This window comes from Corvus hawaiiensis, chromosome 26 (genome assembly GCF_020740725.1).
Source record: "Corvus hawaiiensis isolate bCorHaw1 chromosome 26, bCorHaw1.pri.cur, whole genome shotgun sequence".
Classification (NCBI taxonomy): Eukaryota; Metazoa; Chordata; class Aves; order Passeriformes; family Corvidae; genus Corvus; species Corvus hawaiiensis.
In genome coordinates this window covers 43,291,327-43,312,835 of record NC_063238.1, presented here as the reverse complement: position 1 = coordinate 43,312,835, position 21,509 = coordinate 43,291,327, and the positions used below count along the sequence as shown (strand labels likewise).

Below are 21,509 nucleotides of genomic sequence, written 5' to 3'. Positions count from 1 at the left end.
AATGAGTGCAAACAAATTCATTCTGCATGGAAATCCAACCCAGTCTCCATGATCCTCCACCCCATCCCACTCCTTGCCACCATAACCTCAGGAGATCTACCATGAAGAAGAACCAAAGTTTTGCCCCTGGGGAAGGTCAAGGGAAGATGTTACGCCCCTTGCTCAGTGCTGATGAGGCTGGACCTGGAAAACAGGGTCTTCACCCTGGAAAACAGGATCTTCCCCCTCTCACCACTTCAAGAAGGCTGCAAAGGAATCAAACAGGTCTCATGGAGGGCTTGGAAGATGGTTAGGGATGAGGAAGGATGTCCTGCAAAGAGAATATGGCAGACTGGGTCCCCCCTAGTTTTTCCAGCGCAGAAGGGACACATTAAGGAGCTTTTTTCCTGTTGTCCCATGTGTTCCCATGTTCAAAGAATGACCAGCCCTGCAAATCCTGCTCTCCCACTCCCAGTGCCATCTCTGCCTTCTTCCTTCACACGTTGTTCACCAAGATCACCGTGGCCCTTCCTCCAACTCCACTCAGGCACACCTCAATCCCACAGCTGGACATTTTTTCAGGATCAGCTTCCAGGTCCTTGCACTCCTACTCTCCCTAGCACAATCCACAGCTGAGTCATGACTACAAAGTCACCACCAAGCATGGGAGATACAGATTAAATATCCCTGGTGTGGGCAAACCTCAAAGGGAATTTAGCAATTGTGAGTCAAGGAGATGGAATTCAATATACCAGGCTTCATTTAAAAAAAAAATCTAAGCCTAATTGCAACATATTTTAAATTTATGGAAATGTTAAAAAATGCATGAAATCATTTTAGCCCTTATTAGAAGAATATATTTATGTCCTTTTATTTGAACTTCCCCCTTATCAGGAGATACTTCCCAGCCTTTGAAGACAGTTGAACTTTCCTTAGTTATTTGACTAGCCAGAGGAGTTATTCAAACATTCTTTACTCTGAATTTGAAATAAAAAGAAGGGAATAATTATAATCAGCCATTTGCTTGCATTTGTTGAGCTGAGTTGTCTCTGCTGTTGGCTTTCCTCTTCATGCCCCTCTCAACTCAGTTTAAAGCAAAAGAACTGGGGATGAAAGTGCTGGAGGTTCACCAGCTCAGCTCATCAATATCTGGTGTGGGCACTCTGTCCCCTGTTCTCTGGAGAAGAGGACCTGGAAAGAGGATGTGTTACAGGAAAAGAGTGGAGCACCCAGCGAAGCCTTTGCATCACTCAATCTCTGTCTAACAGCCAGATCTTTCTCCACATCTTAGCACCAGGGGCTTCCATGTGTAAAAGAAAGGGACAGGGTCACTGCTGTTGAACTAAACCAAGAAGAAGCAAGATTAACATCCCTCCTAGCTTTAATTATTTGGGAGAACTGAAAAAAATGCCTTTGAGGACGTGGCAGATTTACCACCAGCATACAAAAACCTGATGTAAGGCTGATTATAGATTCCTATAAGTTCTTTGGGCTGAAGGCCGGGGAGGTGTAGGAAGACTGTGCCAGCACGTGCGCGTGTGCATGCGAGACAGGCAGGGACGGGCAGGGCCATGCACAGCCGAATCCACACGTTCCCCTGGGCTTGCTGCTCCAACATAGCCCTTGGGCAGCTTCCCCGAGCCTCTGGAGCACCCTCCATTCTTTACGGGGATGAGGCCAACCTCCTCCTCCCGGGAAGAGCGCCCCGGCCCCACGCGTGCAAGGGAACATGCCTCCACTTACTATTGCAAGCCTTCCTATTGCACAGTCGTCCTTCCTCCAGGACTCCCTCGCAGGCCAGGCCCTCGTTGGGAAGGGGCTTGCAGGAGCGCATGCGGGTCTGCAGGCCGCCCCCACAGTCCTTGGTGCAGTCGCCCCAAGCCGACCACGAGTTCCAACCACCTGGGCAAAATCCAGAAAAGCCCTATCAGCTTCAGTGAGAGCCCAGCGCCCAGGGAGCCAAGGCAACACCAGCCTGGCAAACCCTGCCTGTACCAGCTGCCAGGACCTGAAACTGGGATGTCTTTAAAAGTGGTGGAACTGGACACTGCAGGGTAGCCCAGAGAGTCAAGAAGGGGAAGGGAGAAGCATTGCCTGCTTTTACATTGACTTCTCTTCAGTTATTCCTATTTCCAGAGTTTAAGAAGTGGTTGGACAACACCTTCAGGCACATGGCGGTGTTCTTGGGGCTGTCCTGGGCAGAGCCAGGAGTTGGACTTCAGTGATCCTTGGAGGTCCCTTCCAACTCAGGATATTCTATGATTCTAACTAGTTCTGCTCTTCCTGTGCTTACTGTGGCAAAGAGCTCCCCTCTCACAAGACTCCCTGCCCATTTGGTGTCCTGTTGGCTTCTAACCCCAGAAGACACAAGCAAAAACCACTTCAAGGAACAAATCCATCATTTGGAGGTTGAGTCTCGTCCTTCTGCCTCCACACAAACACGTGATGTGAAGAGAGCTGGGCAGGGACAAGTGTTCTACCATCCATATTCCCCCAAAAAAGACATTTCCAGTCTCCACACTGCAGACCGACCAGCCACAGAGAGGCACCGCTCTCAAGGACAGCTTTGATGGGGGAATAATGTGGGAATGACATTCTCCTCCCGCACCCTTTGCAGACCCCACGAGGAGCAACCTGTGAGCACCATAAGATGAAGGTGCATTTCTGGCTCCTCTCCCCAGCCATGCTTGGTGCTGATGTCAGCAATGCTCAGCTTTTCCCCGTGTACCACAATCTACAGCCCTGAAAACTGATGGATCCACCTGGCTACAGCGATGATCCTGCTACTTAGGAAGGGAAATTCGGAGCCTCTGCAGCCTTCTGTACCCTGTGTCTTTACAGCCTCCTGCCGAGAACAACTGGCGCTGGTGGAATGTCCATAAATGCTGATGGCAGGACGGACTGTGAAGACCATCTGAATCTGGCTCACCTCCCACAGTCCAAACGCCTGTGGGGAGCCCAGCAAGGCTGAGTTTTGGGTTTTAAAAGACAGCAGGGGATTATCCAATCCTTTCTGGTGATGCATAAACTGTCACATCCCTCAGTGGTCAGTTCGCTCCTCATTGGCCGCATGCAGCAATCTAAAATCTGCTGAAATAAGTCTTGGCTTGACTGTTCTGCTCCATCGTTTGTCCACCTCATGGGGAGGAGCAGAGGTGGCCCTTCAGCCCAGAGGTGGCCGCTTTCACATGGCTGCTTTTCCTGCTGTGAATTCTCTCATTACCCACAGCTACCCTTGGAGATGTTTCAGGTCCAGGGAATTCTGCTGTGTGCTGTGCTCAGGCACAGATAAAGATAACGAGCTAAAGATGCAGGGTTTTTTTGAAGACAGGAAACACTGGGAAAATTCTTGTTTTTTAAAATAAAAATGAAATAAATCCCCCCCTTTTTTTTTTCTCCCTTGCCAACAGTCAGAGAATTCAAAGATGCAGATGATCCACTTGAGCTGACTCAGCCTCCCTGAATTGCTATTTATGAGGAAACTGTGGCTGTACTCTGTGCTCTGGGCTCTGCTGGTCCCTACATGCCCTAGACAGGACACCAGCCCTGTCTGGAAAAACGAGCCCAACTAGGTGCCAGATCAGAATTTAGGGACATTACCAGCACCCCCTTGCACAGGGATGGGCAAATACTCATCCACCTCCACTGCAAAAACCCACGAGTTCATACTCTGCTACCTCCAGCCTGGCTGTGTTTTAACTTTTCCCTCCAAGACAGAGAGAAAATAAACACAAGCTCAGCAACATTCCCACTGTTGGTGGCCACGGAACCTGCTCAGATACTTAATCATGAGAATAACATGGAAAAACGAAGTGGGATGGAAATGGAGGGCAGTGAACCTGCCAGCAAAGTGCTCAGATCCTGATAGCAGCATGGGAAATGGAGTTATTACTGGCACACAACAAATATTTGACCTTGAAGAAGACTGTCTTTCCCTCAAAAGTCACTTTCTGCGCTGGTCACTTTTCTAAACAGCATGGGAACGCAGGCTTTTCTTCCATTTCCTGATGGGAGACGGATTGTGTTTCATTTGTAAGAGAAACCATTGGCATAATGAAACGTATCCCGATGCCTGGCTCAAGCTGATCAATAGGATATCTGTAACCAGACACGTTTAGGAGTTAATCAACTCCTGGCTTGCCCTTTTCAGGATGTCTTTTTTTAGTCTCACTCCCTTGCAGATTAGGAGTGAGGCTGGGGAAGGGAGAAAGCAGCTCCATGCAAGCCTTGGCTGGGATTGTGATTTATTTGGGATCCTTTTTGTTGAGACAAAATGCGTAATTGCTCCAGTGTCTTTACAAGTTATTTTATATTGTGTTCTGTAAGCAAAATACGGACCCAGAGTTGTGGCAAAATATGGCCATCGTGGTGTCCTCAGTTTGATGATGAATTGTGCAAATAGTTCTGCATTTTGGGATATGACCTGTTATGGCATTGATCCCCTAAAATATACATAGAAATAGATGCTGCCTGGTCTCACTACAGGAAAGAAAAAAAGGGAAAATGAATGTACCAGTGTTTGATTTCTTAAATCACAGAATCACAGAATGGTTTGGGATGGAAGAGACCTTACACATCACCTTGTTCCAACCCCCTGCCATGGGCAGGGACACCTTCCACTAGACCAGGTTGCTCCAAGCCTCATCTAACCTGGCCTTGAACACTTTCAGTGATGAGGCAGCCACAGCTTGTCTGGGCAGCCTGTGCCAGGGCCTCACCAGCCTCACAGAGAAGAATTTCTCCCTAATGTCTGACCTAAACCTGCTCTCTTTCAGTTCGAAGCCATTCCCCCTTGTCCTGTCACTCCAGGCCTTTGCAAAAAGTCTCTCTCCATTTTTCCTGTAGGTTCCCTTCAGATACTGGAAGGCCACAATTTGGTCACCCCAAACCTTCTCTTCTCCCGGCTGAACAATCCCAATTCTCCCACCCTTTCCTCACAGCAGAGCTGCTCCATCCCTCTGATCATCCTGGTGCCTCGTCTGGACTGGCTCCAACAGCTCCATGTCCTTCCTGTGCTGGACCCCAGACCTGGAAGCAGCTCTGCTGCTGAGATCTCACCTGAGCAGAGCAGAGGGGGTGACTCTTACTCTGCTTATCCTCAGCAATGGGAGAGACAGTCAAAATAAGATAAAAACTTTCATGATCTCAAATCCTTAACTGGAATGAGATCAGTTTATGAGGTTGAGCACAGATAACTTCCTCCCTCTCCTTATTACTCAGTTTCCATCCCATTTGTGAGTACTAAAGAGGAGCTAGAGAAGTACCAGGACACTTAGTAAATCAACCTAGGCATTTACAACCAAGACAAAGGTATTCCCCACTTTATGGAGCAGTCCTTTTATATCATCAGGTTGTACCACTGTCCTGACAAATTAAATGCTGCATGTTATTTATCTTGTTTATTGGCTGTCAGATAAACCTTTCGAAATCCCCCTTCTTTTCCTGGGTCTAGTCCTTCAGTGCTTCAAGTGATTTGTCTTTTTTAGTGGAGCTGTGAACAAGTGGTTCAGAGTCTATTATATGAAGTTATTCCCATCCCGCCTTTCGGGGGGAAAAATGCTGTGCCATGAGGAAAACACAGGGTTCTTGTGCCCACTACTGCATCTGGCTTCTGGAAAGGAGAGGCTGAGGGAGCTGGAGGGGCTCAGCCTGGAGAAAAGGAGGCTGAAGGGAGACCTTACCTCTCTCTGCAACTCCCTGGCAGGAGCTTGTAGTGAGGTGGGTGTCAGACTCTTCTCCCAGGTAACAAGTGACGGGATGAAATGGCCTCAAGATGTGCCAGGGGGAGTTTTGGATTATATATTCTGAAAAATTTCTTCACAGAAAGGTTTGTTAAGCATTGGAACAGGCTGCCCAAGGAAGAGGTGGAGTCATCATCCCTGTGAGCATTCAAACAAGGTATGGATGTGGCACTTGAGGACATGGTGGTGGTGAACATGGTGGGGGTGCTACACTGGCAGTTGGGCTTGGTGATCTTTGAGGTCTTTTCCAACCTTAATGATTCCATGATTCTACGAAAAGAATGTCTACGATGGCTGTGGAATTATCTACGATGGCTGTGGTGTCACACAGATGCTTTTAGCCCAATGCTGCAGGAGACCCATGAGTGTGATGTGGTTCTTGCAGAGGCTGCACAGCTGCCCCATCACTCAGTTCATCACTCAGTCTCTGCTTGTTGAGCTGACACAGCCCCCACAGACTCCCCATCTTCTAGAAAAAGTTCATCCCCTCTTGCCTACCACATAATCCCTTGCTCTGCCCCTTCCTCCATTTGGAGCATGAGGCTGGACATTTTTTGGTGCTGGAAAGTGAGGAATCCACATGAAATGCAGTGCAGACTCGCTCTGAAGTTAATGGGACCCTTTGCAGACAGTCCCTGTTACCCCTGGGGTCCCGTTCCACGAGCTCTCAGCAAACTGCTGCTCCCGCTGATCGATGCAGGTTGAGTTGCCATCTGTCCTTAATCCAGAAATAATGAGGCTGCTGCAACTGCTCTATAAAGGATTTTGCTTTTCAAAGGCACTGACTCCTCTGAAGGTCACACACTCAACCTGTTCCCACTTTTCTCAGCTATGGCCCCGTAGAATCACAGAGTTCTCTCACTTTGCCCTTTATTCCCCTAAACTGGAGGAGCTGTGGCTCACGCCTCCATCTCCAGAGGTTCCCATCACAACCAGCAGCTGTCACCTTGATCACACAGCCACGTTTAACTTGTATTTTTTATTTTTGGAGAAAAGCCGAAGCTCCCAGAATGTGTTTTAACAAAGGTGGCTGTTGCATCTGAGGCTTGTGGCTGGTTGAATGCCTGTCATTCAGGGAGGCCTTTAATCCAGTTTCTAAGGAGTTTTTTGATCCTTCTCAGTCAGTTCTTATCATGATCATGGACTAAACCAAATTACTTTTCATGCAAGGCTGACCTAATGCTTTCTAATTCTCTGGTTAAATGGAGAAAATTCCAAGATGGTTTACATCAACCAGCAAGCTCATATTTGGCATTTCTCATTCTGAATCTTAAGCAGAGATGCCAAAAGAATGGGTCTTCCCTACTGCAAATTAACCGAGAGGACTCCACTTAAACACCCCGTCCAAACACCCTTGATCTTTGGGAAGGTTTGCATCCTGATCCGGAGTTTATCTTCGCAGCTGACAGCTGCCATGTGTCTCAGATGCCAGTCAGTCAATCATGCCTTATAATTTAACAGCAATCCCTTAAATTAGATGGCAGTGGCAACAGCAAAAACTAGGGAATCAGCACAAGACAATCAATAGAGCACAGCAAAAGGGGCTTTGTTGACACTCCACATCCACCTCTGATTTTGCTTTTTTGGATTTAGCCTCTCACTGACCCCAGCTGAAGACACGTCTTCTTGGCAGCTGTCTCCAACTCGGCAGGTCAGGGCATCCTGTGTCTGAAAAACATGTCCAGACTGCAAAAACCCCACCACAGCTCTGTGTGCTACCACTGGGAATATTTGTAGTGGAATTTATATCACCATTTCTGAATCATCTCAATTAGCAAATGAGTGGTAAAAATGTCATTTCTTATGCGAATAGGGGGAAGGATACTGAAGGGAGATCAAGAGTGAGATTGTCTTATACCATGTGAATCCTAAATTTGTTATACAATGGGGTAAGTGGGGGAGCTGCTCCTTTATCACTCTCCTTTCTACTGAGCTGGAAAAGAGCAAGTCCAGAAGGGGCCATTTTGAAGACATACTTCTACTATACCAACCAGTGATCGTTCCCTGGAAAGTCATACATTCAAGTTTGTTCCTTCTGTGGACAAAAAGGAGAGAAATCTTTCAGGAGGATGTCCCCTCCTCGTGTCCCATGCGATGAAAGTCAACAGCAGCACAAGTGAATTGCTCCAGTGGTTCCTCCTCTGCCTTTTCCAATATAAACCCTGTGTAACACTTGGCTGTTTTGCAGATTGTGCACGTTAATAGCAAAAACGATGCCCCAAACTCCCTAAAAACCAAAATCATTCCTTGCAAGGACATGCAGTGATAAGACAAGGGAGAATGATTTTAAGCTGAAAGAGGGTAGACTTAGATTAGATAACAGGAAGGAATTCATTATGGTGAGGATGGTGAGGCCCTGGCACAGGATGCCCAGAGAAATTGTGGCTGCTCCATGCCTGGAAGTGTCCAAGGTCAGGTTGGATGGGACTTGGAGCAACTGGGGATAGTGGAAGGTGTCCCTGAACAAGACAGGAGGGTTGGAATGAGATGATCTTTAAGACCCCTTGGAAACCAAGCCATTCCATGATTGTTTGACTCTCCTCCATGGAAGGGAGATAGGTGAGCAGAAAAAAAATATAAACATGTATTAAAAGTCCATGAGCTGCCAGGGCAGGGTAGCCAGGGACTGGCTACTCCTTGAGTTTTCCAGTACTGGAACTGAGGGGTGTCAAATGAAACTGTCAGAAGGCAGGTGCAAAACCAGTGAATGACGTAATTTACAGACACAGAGTGGTGTCAAACAATGTGATGCTTTCACAGCACAAAAAGGTACCTAAATTTCCATGAATATAAAACATAACTGGGGGAATGCATGAAGGACAATCCCATAAACAGTAATAGACACAAACCCAGCACCTCTTGTTCAGAAGTTCCCTGGGCTTCAAGCTGCTGAGTTGTAAAGCTGGAAAGGACCTTCGGGATCATCGAGTCCAACCTCTGACCTTGTTGACCGAACCACAGCACTCAGTGCCATGTCCAATAATTTCTTGACCACTTCCAGGGATGGTGAATCCATCACCTCCCTGGGCAGCCCATTCCAATGTCTGACAACTTTTTCAGTGAAGAAATTCCTCCTGATGTCCAACATGAATCTCTCCTGGCACATTCTCTCTTTTCCTGTTGCTGGTTGCCTGGGAGAAGATGTTGAGCCCCACCTGGCCACAACCTCCTTTCAGGCTGTCTGGATGTTGTATGTTTGTCTTGTTCCGCTATCTTCCCTTGGTAGCCACTGCTAATGGAAGATATTGGGCCAAAAAAACCCTGATCTGGCCAACAAGATGGTTCCTGGTACTTTCCCAGTTGCTTGGCCTCTTCCTACGTTAACTTTAACACTGTGACTCTCCTTTATGGAGATGTGGTCAGGGCACAGACAGCTCCAGATTGAGCCAGTATTTCCTACCACCAAAATTTCCAAAATCTGCTCAGGTGACTCATTTCTGGGCACCCAAATAAATGACAATCATTCTTCAAAGCTGCTGAGTGGCCAAAGCTGCCACTGATTCCCACATCATTCACAAGTCCCCGCAAATGAAGGTAACGAGGTCAAATTTGTACAAACATTTAGGACCAGCTTCAATCTCCCTCTGCTCTACAAGTCACTTAGGGAAGATGGAAATGAGGCCAGTGTTCAGCTTTCAAGGAAACCCAGCACAAAGCTGTGCTTATTACATGAATCCTTATAAATGAAACACTAGGGATAAGAGAGATTATTTATGTGGAAATGGTGGGGGTGGTGGGCAGAGAAATGAGAAAGGAAATGTTTAGTCTGGAACAGGAGATCAAATAAAACCGTGGAAAGATCTTCCCATAAGAAAACCATAGAGGCCTAATCACTTAACTCGTTTCAAAGCAGAGCAGGCAAAATATCAGAGAACAGACCTGTGAAGAGAAATCCAGCCAGCACCACCAGGGAGGAATGAAATGCTTCCCCGCCCTGAACCTCTCTGAAGTTGTAAAAATCACACCAGAGCTGGGTTCACACACTGCCTGCTTCTTCACGTTGCTGCAGACCCTGGGCGAAGCACAGAGGGGACACAGTGTCCCATTCAAATCTAACTGTGCAGCCCAAGATGATTGAAACCTTCCCTTATACCAGGGTCACCACCTACTTTCATAAAAGGAAATCAAAGGATAGCATTTGTGAAATTTCCTTTTAAAGGAGTTTCTTTAAAAGAAATGTTTTTAAAACGTCTTAAAATGTCTTTAAAAGATCTGTTGGGGACGTGGTTTAGTGGTGGGCTTGGCAGGGCTGGTTTAATGGCTGGACTCGATGATCTTCGAGGGCTTTTCCAACTCAAGCCATTCAATGATTCTCTGTTCCATCTTTCCTGGCTTGAAGGGCCTTGGCTTTCACCTATAAAACACTTGCAGAACACTGCATAAACCCATAAACGCCATAAAATGTTGTAACATCCAGAACTCTGCAAGCCCGTGCAATTCCATCTTGCTCCCTGGACAGCATTTCCACCTGAAGGATTCCTATGATCCCCAAGACTGCAGTTTCTCACTCTTCCACGAGCTGTGACATATTTCTTGTCACAAGAGCACTGCAAGGCAGGGCTGTGCCATTATTGCTTCTGTGAGATGAACTGGGGTGGTGTTGTAAAGCTAAAAGTCTCGCCCATGGTGTTTTTATAACACTGAGAGAAGTTCAGCTCTCTTCAGGTGAACATCTTCCATGAGGACAGAGAGAAAATCATCCAGGGGGACAACCCAGGAGCCAAGTGTCTCCCCCCAGAGCATTTTTGATGAGGACACCACATAATCTGTGTCTCCCAGCACTCCTGGCTCCACGAACGGCTCCCAAGATAGAGCCAGAAATGCAAACTCCAGCTGAGACAGCACCTTGGCACTGTTAAACCAAATATTTAATGCTGTTTTGATAGGCACAGCCAATCCCTCTTCATACAGAGATGTCAGTGATGTGGATTTTGCCTGGAAGGGGAACGGAGGTGGCTGAAAACCACACGGAAGTGTTTTTTGTGTGGTTACCTCAGAGGAAGGCTGGGGAACAGGCAGGTTGTCAGCAGGCATTTCTCCCATCGGTGTCCTCTCCTCTGAGCTGTCAGGCACACTCACCCTGCATGAGAAGATGCTAATCCAAGCTGGGCAGAGGCTGCCATTCCCAGCTCTGCCCTTGACACCTTGTTGGTGTTTTCTGTCGCAGAAAGGAGCAGGTTTCAGGCTTGTCTCTGTGTCTCTGCCTCTTTCCAAGTTAAGATGGGCGCACCCAGAACAGCTGGCTCGTATTAACACTTGGGTGAGGTGAGGGGAAAATTGGGGGAAGCTAAACCATGGAATTGTAGAATGGTTTGGTTTGGAAGGGACCTTAAAGATCATTGAGTTCCAACCCTCCTGCCATGGGCAGGGACACCTCCCACTAGACCAGGCCAAGGCAAGATTCGGTAAAATTTTCAGGATTTAGACTTAATCTGATATTTTCCATTGCACAGGTAATGAATGCCTTTAAATATTTCTTTTTTTAGCACCTTTGGGGATAGCATATCTAGAAGGGAAATTCCTTCCCGACACTGTGGGGTTAGGGATCATAAAATCATAGATTCATTGTATGTTTTTTGTTGGAAGGGACCTTAAAGATCATCCTGCCATGGCCAGGGACATTTTCCACTGTCCCAGGCTGTTCAGAGCCTCATCCAACCTGGATTTGAACAATTCCAGGGATGGGACAGCCACAGCTTCTCTGGGCATACTGTACCAGGGCCTCACCACTCTGAGTGCAGAATATCATCCTAAATTCCCCAATTTCTTCAGTCCAAGGAGAAGGCAGAGACACCATTGGAGGCACCCAAATGAAAAGCTGCTTCCAAGTTGCTTAATGAGAGTTTTAGGAGGCAGCAGCTTCAGTTCTGCATCTGGGATGATCATCACGTGGTACCCAACATGCCTTGGCATCAAGGGCAAGAAATCAATATCATCAACCTTTACCAGCATTATAATGACGAGGTTAATATCGATCTTTTGACATTAAGGTGTGGTATGTGAGTCCTTAGTGTCATTGCTGGGAAGCTGAAGCTGCAGCACTGTAAAAGACTGCAGGCACAGCAATCTGCTCACAGATCCCTCAGAGACCCTGGATTAGAATGAACAAAGCAATTCTCAGCCTGATTTGTAATCGACCGTTCCCAAAGTTGTAGCCTTTTCTATCAGCGATGGGAGGGGATTATTCGCACGTGTCTGCTGTGTCCCTTCAAAGTCCCAGAGCGGCACAAGGAAATGCCAAATGGAATTCGTGTGGTCCTCCAGACAGCAGAATTGTGGTCTCAGCCTGTGTTTCTAGCTTGAAAACTAAATAGGAGTTAAGTCCTTGTTCTTTATAATCTCCTGATGTAGAACTGACGTTACCTTGCTACAGGTGAGGCCTCCCTCTCCTGAGGTGGTGATTTCTTCTGTAACCACCACTAAAAGAAAACCTTTTCTCTAATGAAAGCATCTCCATGAGTATTTCTTAACCCTGAGTCTGCTGATCCAGTCCCTCATACCCATAATCTTCAGCCCTGAGAGATCAAGGTCTTAAAGGCTTAAACCGCTTCATTCCTAGAGACAAATCTGACGTGAAATTCCCTTGGTCTGAGGTCCCTCTTAAGAAAAGAAAGGCAGAGAATTGAATGATTAAATCATCACAGATGAGGAGATGCCATGAAGGCCCAGCATTTACCCAGGAATTTCTAAATGACTTTTCCTGTTGTTCCTATTTGCTATTTTTATTCCAGCAGTGTTAAGAGGCCTTGAGTAAGATGAGACTTGTTCTGGGATTGGCACTCCATGGGCAAAACAGTCACAGACAGTCCTTGATCCTGAGAGCCTGCATTAGGCTGTGCCTAATTACTGCTGTGATTGGAGCTACAGAGCGAGGGTGGTGAGTGTGTGGAAAGGGAAGAGGAGAAGAGTGGGTTTATTAACAGACAGAGAGAGATTCAGACCACTTTACAAATTATTGACCCGACTTAATTGCTCATCATCATGTGCATTAGCTATTTTTTTTCTATGAGGGAAAGCAGACAAACGTCCCTGAGCTACAAGATTGTCTGAACAAATAGGCAGGTTCTGGGTGGACCAAGGGTGGTGTTTTCCTCCCAGCACATTCCCCACATTGACTGGAAATTAATCCATAGAAGAATCGAGGATGGAGACAGATGGTGGAAGATTTCCCTGCCTCCTTTTTCCCTTTTGTCACCTTTGGTGCTCGGAGGAGTCAGGAGTGGTTGGGTTATCCTGGATTGCCAGGACTGTTCAGGATGGAGAGCCAGTGCACCAGGCGACTCCCTTTCCTATAACACTCCATGAAAAGAGGAACATGGGTAGATCCCTTTTGGATGACCTCACTACAGCCTTCCAGTAACTAAAAGGGGTTTAAAAAGGAGGGAGAATGAATTCTTACATGGACAGATAATGACAGGACAAGCAGAAGTGGTTTTAAAGTAACAGAGGAGAGATTTAGATGTGATATTAAGAAGAAATTCTTCACTCAGAGGGTGGTGAGACACTGGCAAATGTTGTCCAGAGAAGCTGTGGCTGTCCCATCTCTGGAAGTGTCCAAGGCCAGGTTGGACATGGCTTGGAGCAAGGTTCTGTCCTGTGGGATTGGATTCTGTCCTGTGGAAAAGGGGTGGAACTGGATGATTTTTAAGGTCCCTTCCAACCCAAACCATTCCTTGATTCTATGAATGCAACATCCCCTAGACATTGACTGTTTGTCCAGCAATTCTCACTTCAAACAAGGCAAACAACCTCTCATAATTATGTCTACTAATTGCCAGTGACTGCTATCTGAAGAGCTGTGCCATACTTTATTTTCCTCTGGAGTCATCTGGGATGGCCCATGAAGACTAAAAGCAGGAAGCCGGTGAAGGATGGATCTGCACTGCCTGGCTCCAGAGGATTCCCAAATGTCTCAGGTTGGATGCATCTATTTTTTTTTTTCTTTTGAGCACATCATTATGAGCCAAGAGCAACATCTACTGGCCAAGCTGTTTAGCAGGACCAAGTGTAGATCTGGCACAATCCATAGATTTTACACAGCTGTGAGATTTTTAGGGATTACCCAAGCACCAGGAGCAGCACCAGCACCTCCCAGCTGTGCAAGCTGCCACCAAAGCAAATATCTCAGCCCTGCATGCGGCTTTTATGCATCCCTAATGTGAAAATTGCTTTACAGGCCTACTCTGTCCTGAGTAGCACATTTTGATAGGTGGAAGTATCTGTGTATCTCCATTTCTTCTTAGCAAAGTGCTCCTTGCACTTCCCACTGAGGTTTCCTGGGATGAAACAGGCTAAAGGTGAGCAGCATCCCATTTATTGCCACCTAAACTGCAAGGAACTTTCCATGGCTGGCATTCAAGGGGTCTAACTTTATATATCAAAAATAAAGGGTCCAGATTTGGAGGCTGAGACTGTTCTGGTGTCTCCTGGTGGGAGCTAAGAGCATGTGTGGACTTCAAAGTAGGGGGTCAGCATAAGAAGTGATGCTGGCCAAGCTGGATTATGAGGAAAGATTATGGGAAGGGGCTTCACCCCCTAAAAGAGTCCGGATATGTCAAATTCAATGTTGTTGTCAGCCCCTGGGGGCTTTTTCACAATCCTTCTCAGAAGGCAGTGTGGGAATGTGTGGGAATGAGAGCGAAAAATCAGTGAAGCTTCACCCAAAAAAATATTAGCAAGAAAAAAAAGAAAATGGAGAGACTGTGAGTTGATCTTACAGGAAGAGTGAGAACAAACCCCACGAATAACAGGCACAGCTCATGTCTCCACCTCTGCAGCCTGGAGCACTCGGCTGTTTGGGCACTGACAGGAAAACAAAGCTCTGAGGAATCCAAATAAATTACACGTGAAAGACAATTTCCTCCCCTCACGAGGGCCACTTCTCCCCGCAGAACAGGATTTAAAGGGGAGTAAGAGAAAAGCAGCCTGATCTGTATTCTGAGCTCACTGCAAGGTCACAGACCCCCCTGTAGAGCATTGCCAGGTGAGCAACAAACAGCCCAGGTGGTTTTAGAGGTCTGTGGTGCAGATCTGTCCACCTGAGCACTTCATAAATAGAGGAGGAAAATAAGAACTCTGCAAATATAGACTCTATATTTGGCCAGGTTTCTTAAGATGGAGATGGATCTCCCCCTAGAAATGCTCGTTTGTTGATTATAGAAGGAGACCACATGACCAATGTCTACATTGAGGATGTTTTTTGGTCAGAGAAATCCTTCTCTCATCAGGGATGAGAGGTGGCAGAGAACCACAAGTGGTTAAAATGAGCAGGAACCACAAGCCAGAGCTGTATAAAAAGGGAAGGAACAACCCTGCCTGATGCAGGCAGGTGGTGAACTTGCTCTATCCAGGTGCCTTTCCTGCTCCTGCTGACTCACAGCCACATCCCGCTGTCCCTTTGGCAGTCCCCCTCTCGGGACAGGACCCGCAGGTGTTCCTTGCAGACCAAACTGAAACCAGGGCATCTGAGGTGTGCAGGGAGCTGTGCCCTCTGCAGGGGCAGGACCAGCAGCATCACAGGACTCTGAGTGTCTGCTCAGGCTTGTCAGAAATCTCATGCATGACCTCAGAAGAGTCATCTACCCTCTGCCTGATTTCCAAGGTGGGAGGGTCTCTGATAATGATGAGAAATAGGATGATGTAGGAAGGTGCTGAAACTGGGAAAGACAAATTTTGCTCTTTGTGGCCACAATCTGTGGACATAGATCCCTGCTGGAAAGAGCCCTGTGGTTTTTACTAAGCCTGTTGTAGCCAAAAACCCCACCAGGTCCCACAGTCACAATCTTATCCAGAAACGGGTTGTAACAAACCCACCTCTTTGGACAGGTACCTGCCCACCTAAAACAGGTAAGACAGGTAAGGAAGGTTTTTCTTCTGCTTGATTCTGGTCCATAGATGATGGACTAGGCCAAGTCCTTGCTGGGCATTTGTAGGATCCCCTCCATGGGGAGGACAGGAAGGTTCTCACAGGGAAATGGATCACCCAGCTCCTCCAAACTGCAGCACAGACTGGGATTTGACCCAACGCCAATGAGAGTTCAACAGGACCAGAAAGATTGGGATGGTCTTTAAGACTCATTTTACCTCTTCTTGAGGATGCCTGGCCTTATCCAATGTTTTGTGATGACTTCCATAACTTCCTCCTGGTTTTGTGCACAAGTTTCAGGACATGGTTTCAGGGCAGCACTTGTGGGAGAACAGGGAAAGGCTGCAGGGTGTCTGAGTCTTCCTCCACTCTCTCCCAGAATACAGCAACTGGTGCATGGAAAGTTATAATGACAAGTGCTTGTGAAAAAGGAGTCCTCTTAAACCCAGGGAAAAAAGATAACTCCGGGCTACAGAAGCCCAGGGGTCTGGTTTCAGCCTGATGCCTCCCGGAAATTATCTGTTTCTAGATAAAAAGTGGAATCAAACAGCTGCATCCAAGCAGATGGGCTGGTTCTGACCCCTGGCTGAGCAGGCACTCGAGGATCCACACAGGTAATGCGTGAGCAGAGGCCGAATAAAGAACAGAACAGCAACCCAAGACAGGAGGGGCACGAGCCTGAAGGGAAAGGTTGAGCTCTGGTGTCTCCCTGAATAATACAAGACGCAAAATATTCTGTTACCAGCCTGGGGAGCAGACAATTAAAACACTACTTGAAGCAAATGTCTCCTGACTCTGGCTCAGAATTTCAATTAGGCTGGGAAGGCTTATTGCACTTAAGTGCAGGTTAGTGACATTTCAGGAAGGAGAGATTGATTGGGAGCCGGGTCACAGCTCAGCAGCGGGGATCATGTCTAGGGGCCTGTCCTTAAAAACAATGTGTGATCTCTGCATGGCATTTTCCTTGTTTAGCTCGTTTATGTTTCCTTTGAGAATGAAAAATCCCAGTAGCCAGAGCTGTGTCCCCTCCTTTCAAACGCTGACTTTTTTTCTTACTCAATTTCAAAGTTCTTTAAGCATCCTTAGGTGTCCATGCAGTATTTCCTCTGGCTCTTCTCTTCCTCCTAAGGTAATTAACCTTTTCTTGTCTCGAGAATCAGTTTCTGGCTTGCAGCAAACTTTTTTCTTACTGGTTCACCAGCTTTGCAGAGCCCCAGAAAACAGGAGAGTGTCTGCTAGTACAAACTGCAGGTACAAACAACCTCATTCCAGCTATTCTGTCTGGAAAGCAGAGTGGGAAAACACCCTCAACCAGCTCAAAAAATAAAAAGAATTATTGGAAGACACCAAGTGTGCACCAGGGAAAGTCCAGTAGGTGATAAACCCAGGCTGAACAATGCACCAGGTCCTTTGGTGGGGTTAGAGGTGACTGAGAGAGCTACAGCTTTTGGGAGATGTGCATGAGAAGGGATTTTTTTTCCATAAAACATCCCAAAATTCATTCATTCCTCACCATTCTCACACATCTCTACACAACTGCACAGACTGATAAAAACATCACCCAAAATGAAACCCCCCAAAAGAAAACACTCTGGTCTAGCTCTTAAACTCCAGCACAGACAAAAGCCCTGCTAAGGACACACACTGGGGAGATGAGGAACAAAGCAAAGAATCAGGTAGGATTAAATTAACCAGCAGAGGTTTAGACAGGATTTCAGGGCAAATTTCTTCATTGAAAGGATGGTCGGGCATTGGAACAGGCTGCCCAAGGGAAGTGGTGAATTCGCCATCTCTGGAAGTGTTCTAAAGATGTGTGGATGTGGCTCCTGGGGACATGGTTCAGTGGTGGTGATGCCATGATGATTTTTTGCCTTTTCTTTGTATCCCTTTTATATCTTTTTAAAACTTCTGTATTCGTAGTGGTTTTTTGCCTACATTCTGGGACTTGTTTGTTCAGCCAGGAGGACAAACATTTTAGAAGCTTCGTAGTTAGGGATCAGAAAGCCCCAGACACCAAGGTCCTCTCCAGGATACATTTTGTAAACCAAGATAGAACCATCCAGGGCAAGGTTCCTTGGGGAGGGGGGCTCACTCGAGCCTCTCACTGGGGAATCTTTGATAGATGTGCTAATTAGTAACACCTATAATGTTATACCCGATCTATGGTGGGTGTGCATTGAGGTGCATTGCAGCACATTCCACCTGGCTGTGGTGCACCTAAGGATCCTTAAAATAAATACAAAGGTAAAATCCCTTTTTCCCTTCTAACCATGTTTGATTCTTGATTTTTAGGCCAGGAAAAGTCATCAGTGGCCTTGGCAGTGCTGGGTTAGCAGTTGGAACTGATGATCTCGGAGACTTTTCCAACCTTATTTATTTTCTGATTCTAAGATTTCTGCTACCAAAAGAATTGTGGGTAAAGGAGCCTCATTTAGACCCACAATGGGCACACTGATGGACAAGTCTAATGTGTGCTCTGCTCAGAGGGGGTGAATTTATTTTTTGATCACCATGAATAGATTTTTTACTCTGTAAATCTGCTGGATTTGTTTCTGGAACCTTGGATTCTTCAGTGTCCTGCCGAGAGTGGTTCCACAGATTCATGATGGGCAAACACTTTTCTCCTCATACTCTCCCAGCTAAAACTGCCTTGGTTCAGTCTCTTGGGATGGCCAGCTTTGAGTCATGGACTTGGAATCATAAAACAGAATCACGGAATCATTAAGGCTGGAAAAGACCTCTAAGATCATCGAGTCCACCAGTGGGAAACGATACCAAATTTAAAATTTTTGTATAACTTCAGTCAGAAGTTTTGTTTTTGGGAGAAAGAAATTGAAGTTTCTTTTCAAAAGATTATTTCAGCACTCGAGGCCTGATGAGCTGAACATCTCAACAGACTGGTGGTAGCACAGAAGATACACAAAAGATATCAACCATTAACGAACATCAACTCCAAACATCACCCCTGGCACGGTCTGAGACCCCTGGTCTGGGAAAAGAGAGATAAGAGAACAAAGAATGAGAACCTAATTAGCATCGAAGGCCAAGGGATTGATAACTGATAGGAACCCAAATATTAAGAACTGTGCTATTTGGGACAAATGAGCATTGAACCAGTGAATTTCAATAGGTTTTGATCGTATAAAATACGTGAAAAATCTAGTAAAGATCATGTGTGATGGAATGATTTTCTCTGCACAACCATGTGCAGATGTGCAATGTGTGGATGAAATTATTTCTGTTGCACATCCTGGCAAGGATAAAATAATGCCTTAATTCTCTAACACCAAAAAAAAAAAATGTTTTAGGAGAGTTTTTTGGTTTTCCCATTAACCCAGCACTTCTAGGCCCACCACTAAACCATGTCCCCAAGCAGTCAGAAAAGTGGTGACAGCATCTTTCCTCTCAGGAATGAGCCAGCTCTCATCCCGACATTTCTATTATGGTCCCAAACATTGCTCATGTGGGGTTTGCAGGTCCTTCCCACCCCTCATCCACATTCCACCTCTAACCTCGAAGGGAGCCAGCCTGCACTCAGCAGACCTAGAGAAACCTTTCCTAAAAGACAGGCTTTTCCTTTTTTTTCATTGTGCTGAAAGGCAAATATTTGCCAAAGAAAGTCTTGCTGGCTCCTTCAGGGATCTCTGCACGCTCAGGGCAGATTACTGGTGCTCACTGCTTGGAGCACAGGAGTAAAGCATGATTTTTGTTTTTCCCTTCACCAAATGGTGTATTCTTTTCTCTTGGTCAGCTCTGAGAAAGGTTTTATTATCAGAGGAAAGTCGGCTTCGTGTCATCACTGACCCTTCCCCACGGAGCCATTCATGGCCCAGAGCCCCTCGGAAACCACCCTGGCCCCTTGAAAGCACCGTGGAGGTTTTTCCAACGCCCCTCCAACAGATGGTTCCTCTCTGCATCTGTGGAGTGAGATGAATCAATGGGGGACCCAGGAGGGTTATTTCGCCCGTGAATTATTTACACCCACTGGGTAATACTTGATTTTAGACCGGCCTTGTTTTACGCTTGTAATTTTTAATTCTTATAATTCCACCTCCAGCAAGCAGAGGCTCCTGAGAGCAGTAGATTATATCTCAGCGGGCACACTCTGGGATGCATAAATAACCTCTCCTCTGCTGACAGCACATGGGAAATGGGCTGGGCTTTCATTGAGGTTAAGATTTTCCCCCTCTCTCTCTGTCTTAAAGGAATCTTTATCTCCGTGCAGCTATTCTGTAACACGCCTCTGTTTGGTAGCAAAAGAACTATTTAAATGCAAATGTTGACTTTATGCCAGGGGCTGGAGGGAAAATACTTGTCTAATGATGTTCTTCCAAAAGTACAACTGGTGCTGTTTGTAAAGGAATTGCATCAGGAGGAGTTGGGACTTTGGTTCCTTAAGCTCCTAAACGCCTCTGCCCATACTGACTTCTACCCCTTGAAATCATTGCCAGGGAAAAAAATAACTAAAATCACCCAAATATATATATATATATATATATATACACATATTTATAAAAAATGTACTAAAAGCAAAGCAGTCTTCGGATGAGATTCTCCCTTCCTCTGCCCAGCCTTCTGAAGATGGAGGAATTGGGATCACTGCATGCTCAGTCCAGTTTGAGATGCTTGGGTTTGTTTTTTTCTCCTCTGTCTTTGGTCAGTATTTTCAGACATTGAATATCTGGGTGACAGGGTCTGCAAGGTGACTTTTGGGCTGGGGCCCCCTTGGAAGGGGAAGAGGAGATTCAGACTCTGAAGGTGAGAGAGAAGGAAAGGAGACCCGGAGTGAAGAACAAATGAAAAAGATGCCTGGAGCAGGGTGATTAATTTTGTCAGCGTAAAACTACTCTTTACTGTTCTGTACCATTTTCTTCTCTTGATTCTGATTTAAAGCCAAAATTAGGCAGACCTTCCAGGCTTGCTTGCAAAGCAAACAGCCCAGGGATGCTGAAAGAAGACCAAAGTTACACCAAACAGGGCAAGGGAAGAAAACCCAAAATACCCAACCAACATCCCTGAAGAAGCACCTTCACCCACAGCCAGAGGGGAGAACTAAACACATACCCTGGGTTTAATTTTGGGCCACGTTCCCTGCTTCCCATAATCAAGTTTTGTGTAGGAGCAGGAAGGGCTCAAAACAATCGGAGACAGATGAGTGGGATCCATCAGGAGTGGGTGAGGCAGTGGCTGGAGACACCAAAGTTTTCCTCAAACAGAACGTTGGGAAGGGGTGGGGAAGCTGTTAGACCTGTCACACACGGGAGCTGTAGCAGGAGCTGGAAACCGGGAAAAATCCCGTCTGTGTGATGCTCCTCTCGAGCCAGACCAAGGCTTCCCACGTCCTTCCCCATCCTTCCCCCTCCTTCCCCTCTCACCGCTCGGGCTCTGCAGCATGATGAGTTCCAGCCCGTTGTCATTTGATGTAGTTCAGTTACCAAGGAGACAACGATCTGCAAAAGGGAACCTTTGTGGCATCCGGGGGAGAAGAATCGATGCAGATCACTCTGGGCTTGAGGATGTCCCCCGGCCTAGAGCTCGGGAGGAGGGAAGCAATTGCCCTGGTCTTTGTGAGACATCCTGGGCAGGCTGCAGCCTAGAGGACCTCCAAAATACCATTTCAAATGAGAGCAGTCTATCTGTGGGATGAGGAAGAGTCAGTCTGTCCTTAAAGCCTTAGCACCAGTTAGACCATTCAGCTGGGACGCTGGAGATGAGAAATGGTCTCTTTGTCTAACATCACCCTGCATCTCAATGAACCTGTTTGGGAAATAAGGATCACCTCACTAAAGCTCCTTCAGCCGAGAAGAGCTGGAAGAGAGGCTTCAATCATTCTGCTTAGATCAGGGCTAATTTTTTAGAGTGAGGTAGAAAAGTTTGGCAACCTCCTTCCAGCATCCTGGCCTTCCTTTTTCCTTACCCTCCAT

The 21,509-nt window shown here is 46.5% G+C and overlaps 1 protein-coding gene across 14 annotated transcripts in view; it reads right to left on the bottom strand.

Moving 5' to 3' along the window:
- The window catches only part of ADGRB1 (adhesion G protein-coupled receptor B1), a 281,572-nt gene that overhangs the window by 157,014 nt on the left and 103,049 nt on the right, over nt 1-21,509 (bottom strand). For 12 of the 14 annotated variants that reach the window (XM_048329201.1, XM_048329204.1, XM_048329208.1 and 9 more), the window contains one exon: nt 1,723-1,881. The exons of the other annotated variants lie outside the window; for them this stretch is intronic. In XM_048329201.1, the coding sequence (XP_048185158.1) occupies nt 1,723-1,881 (159 nt within the window). The remainder of the gene's footprint in view (nt 1-1,722; nt 1,882-21,509) is intronic. 14 annotated transcript variants of the gene reach the window in all.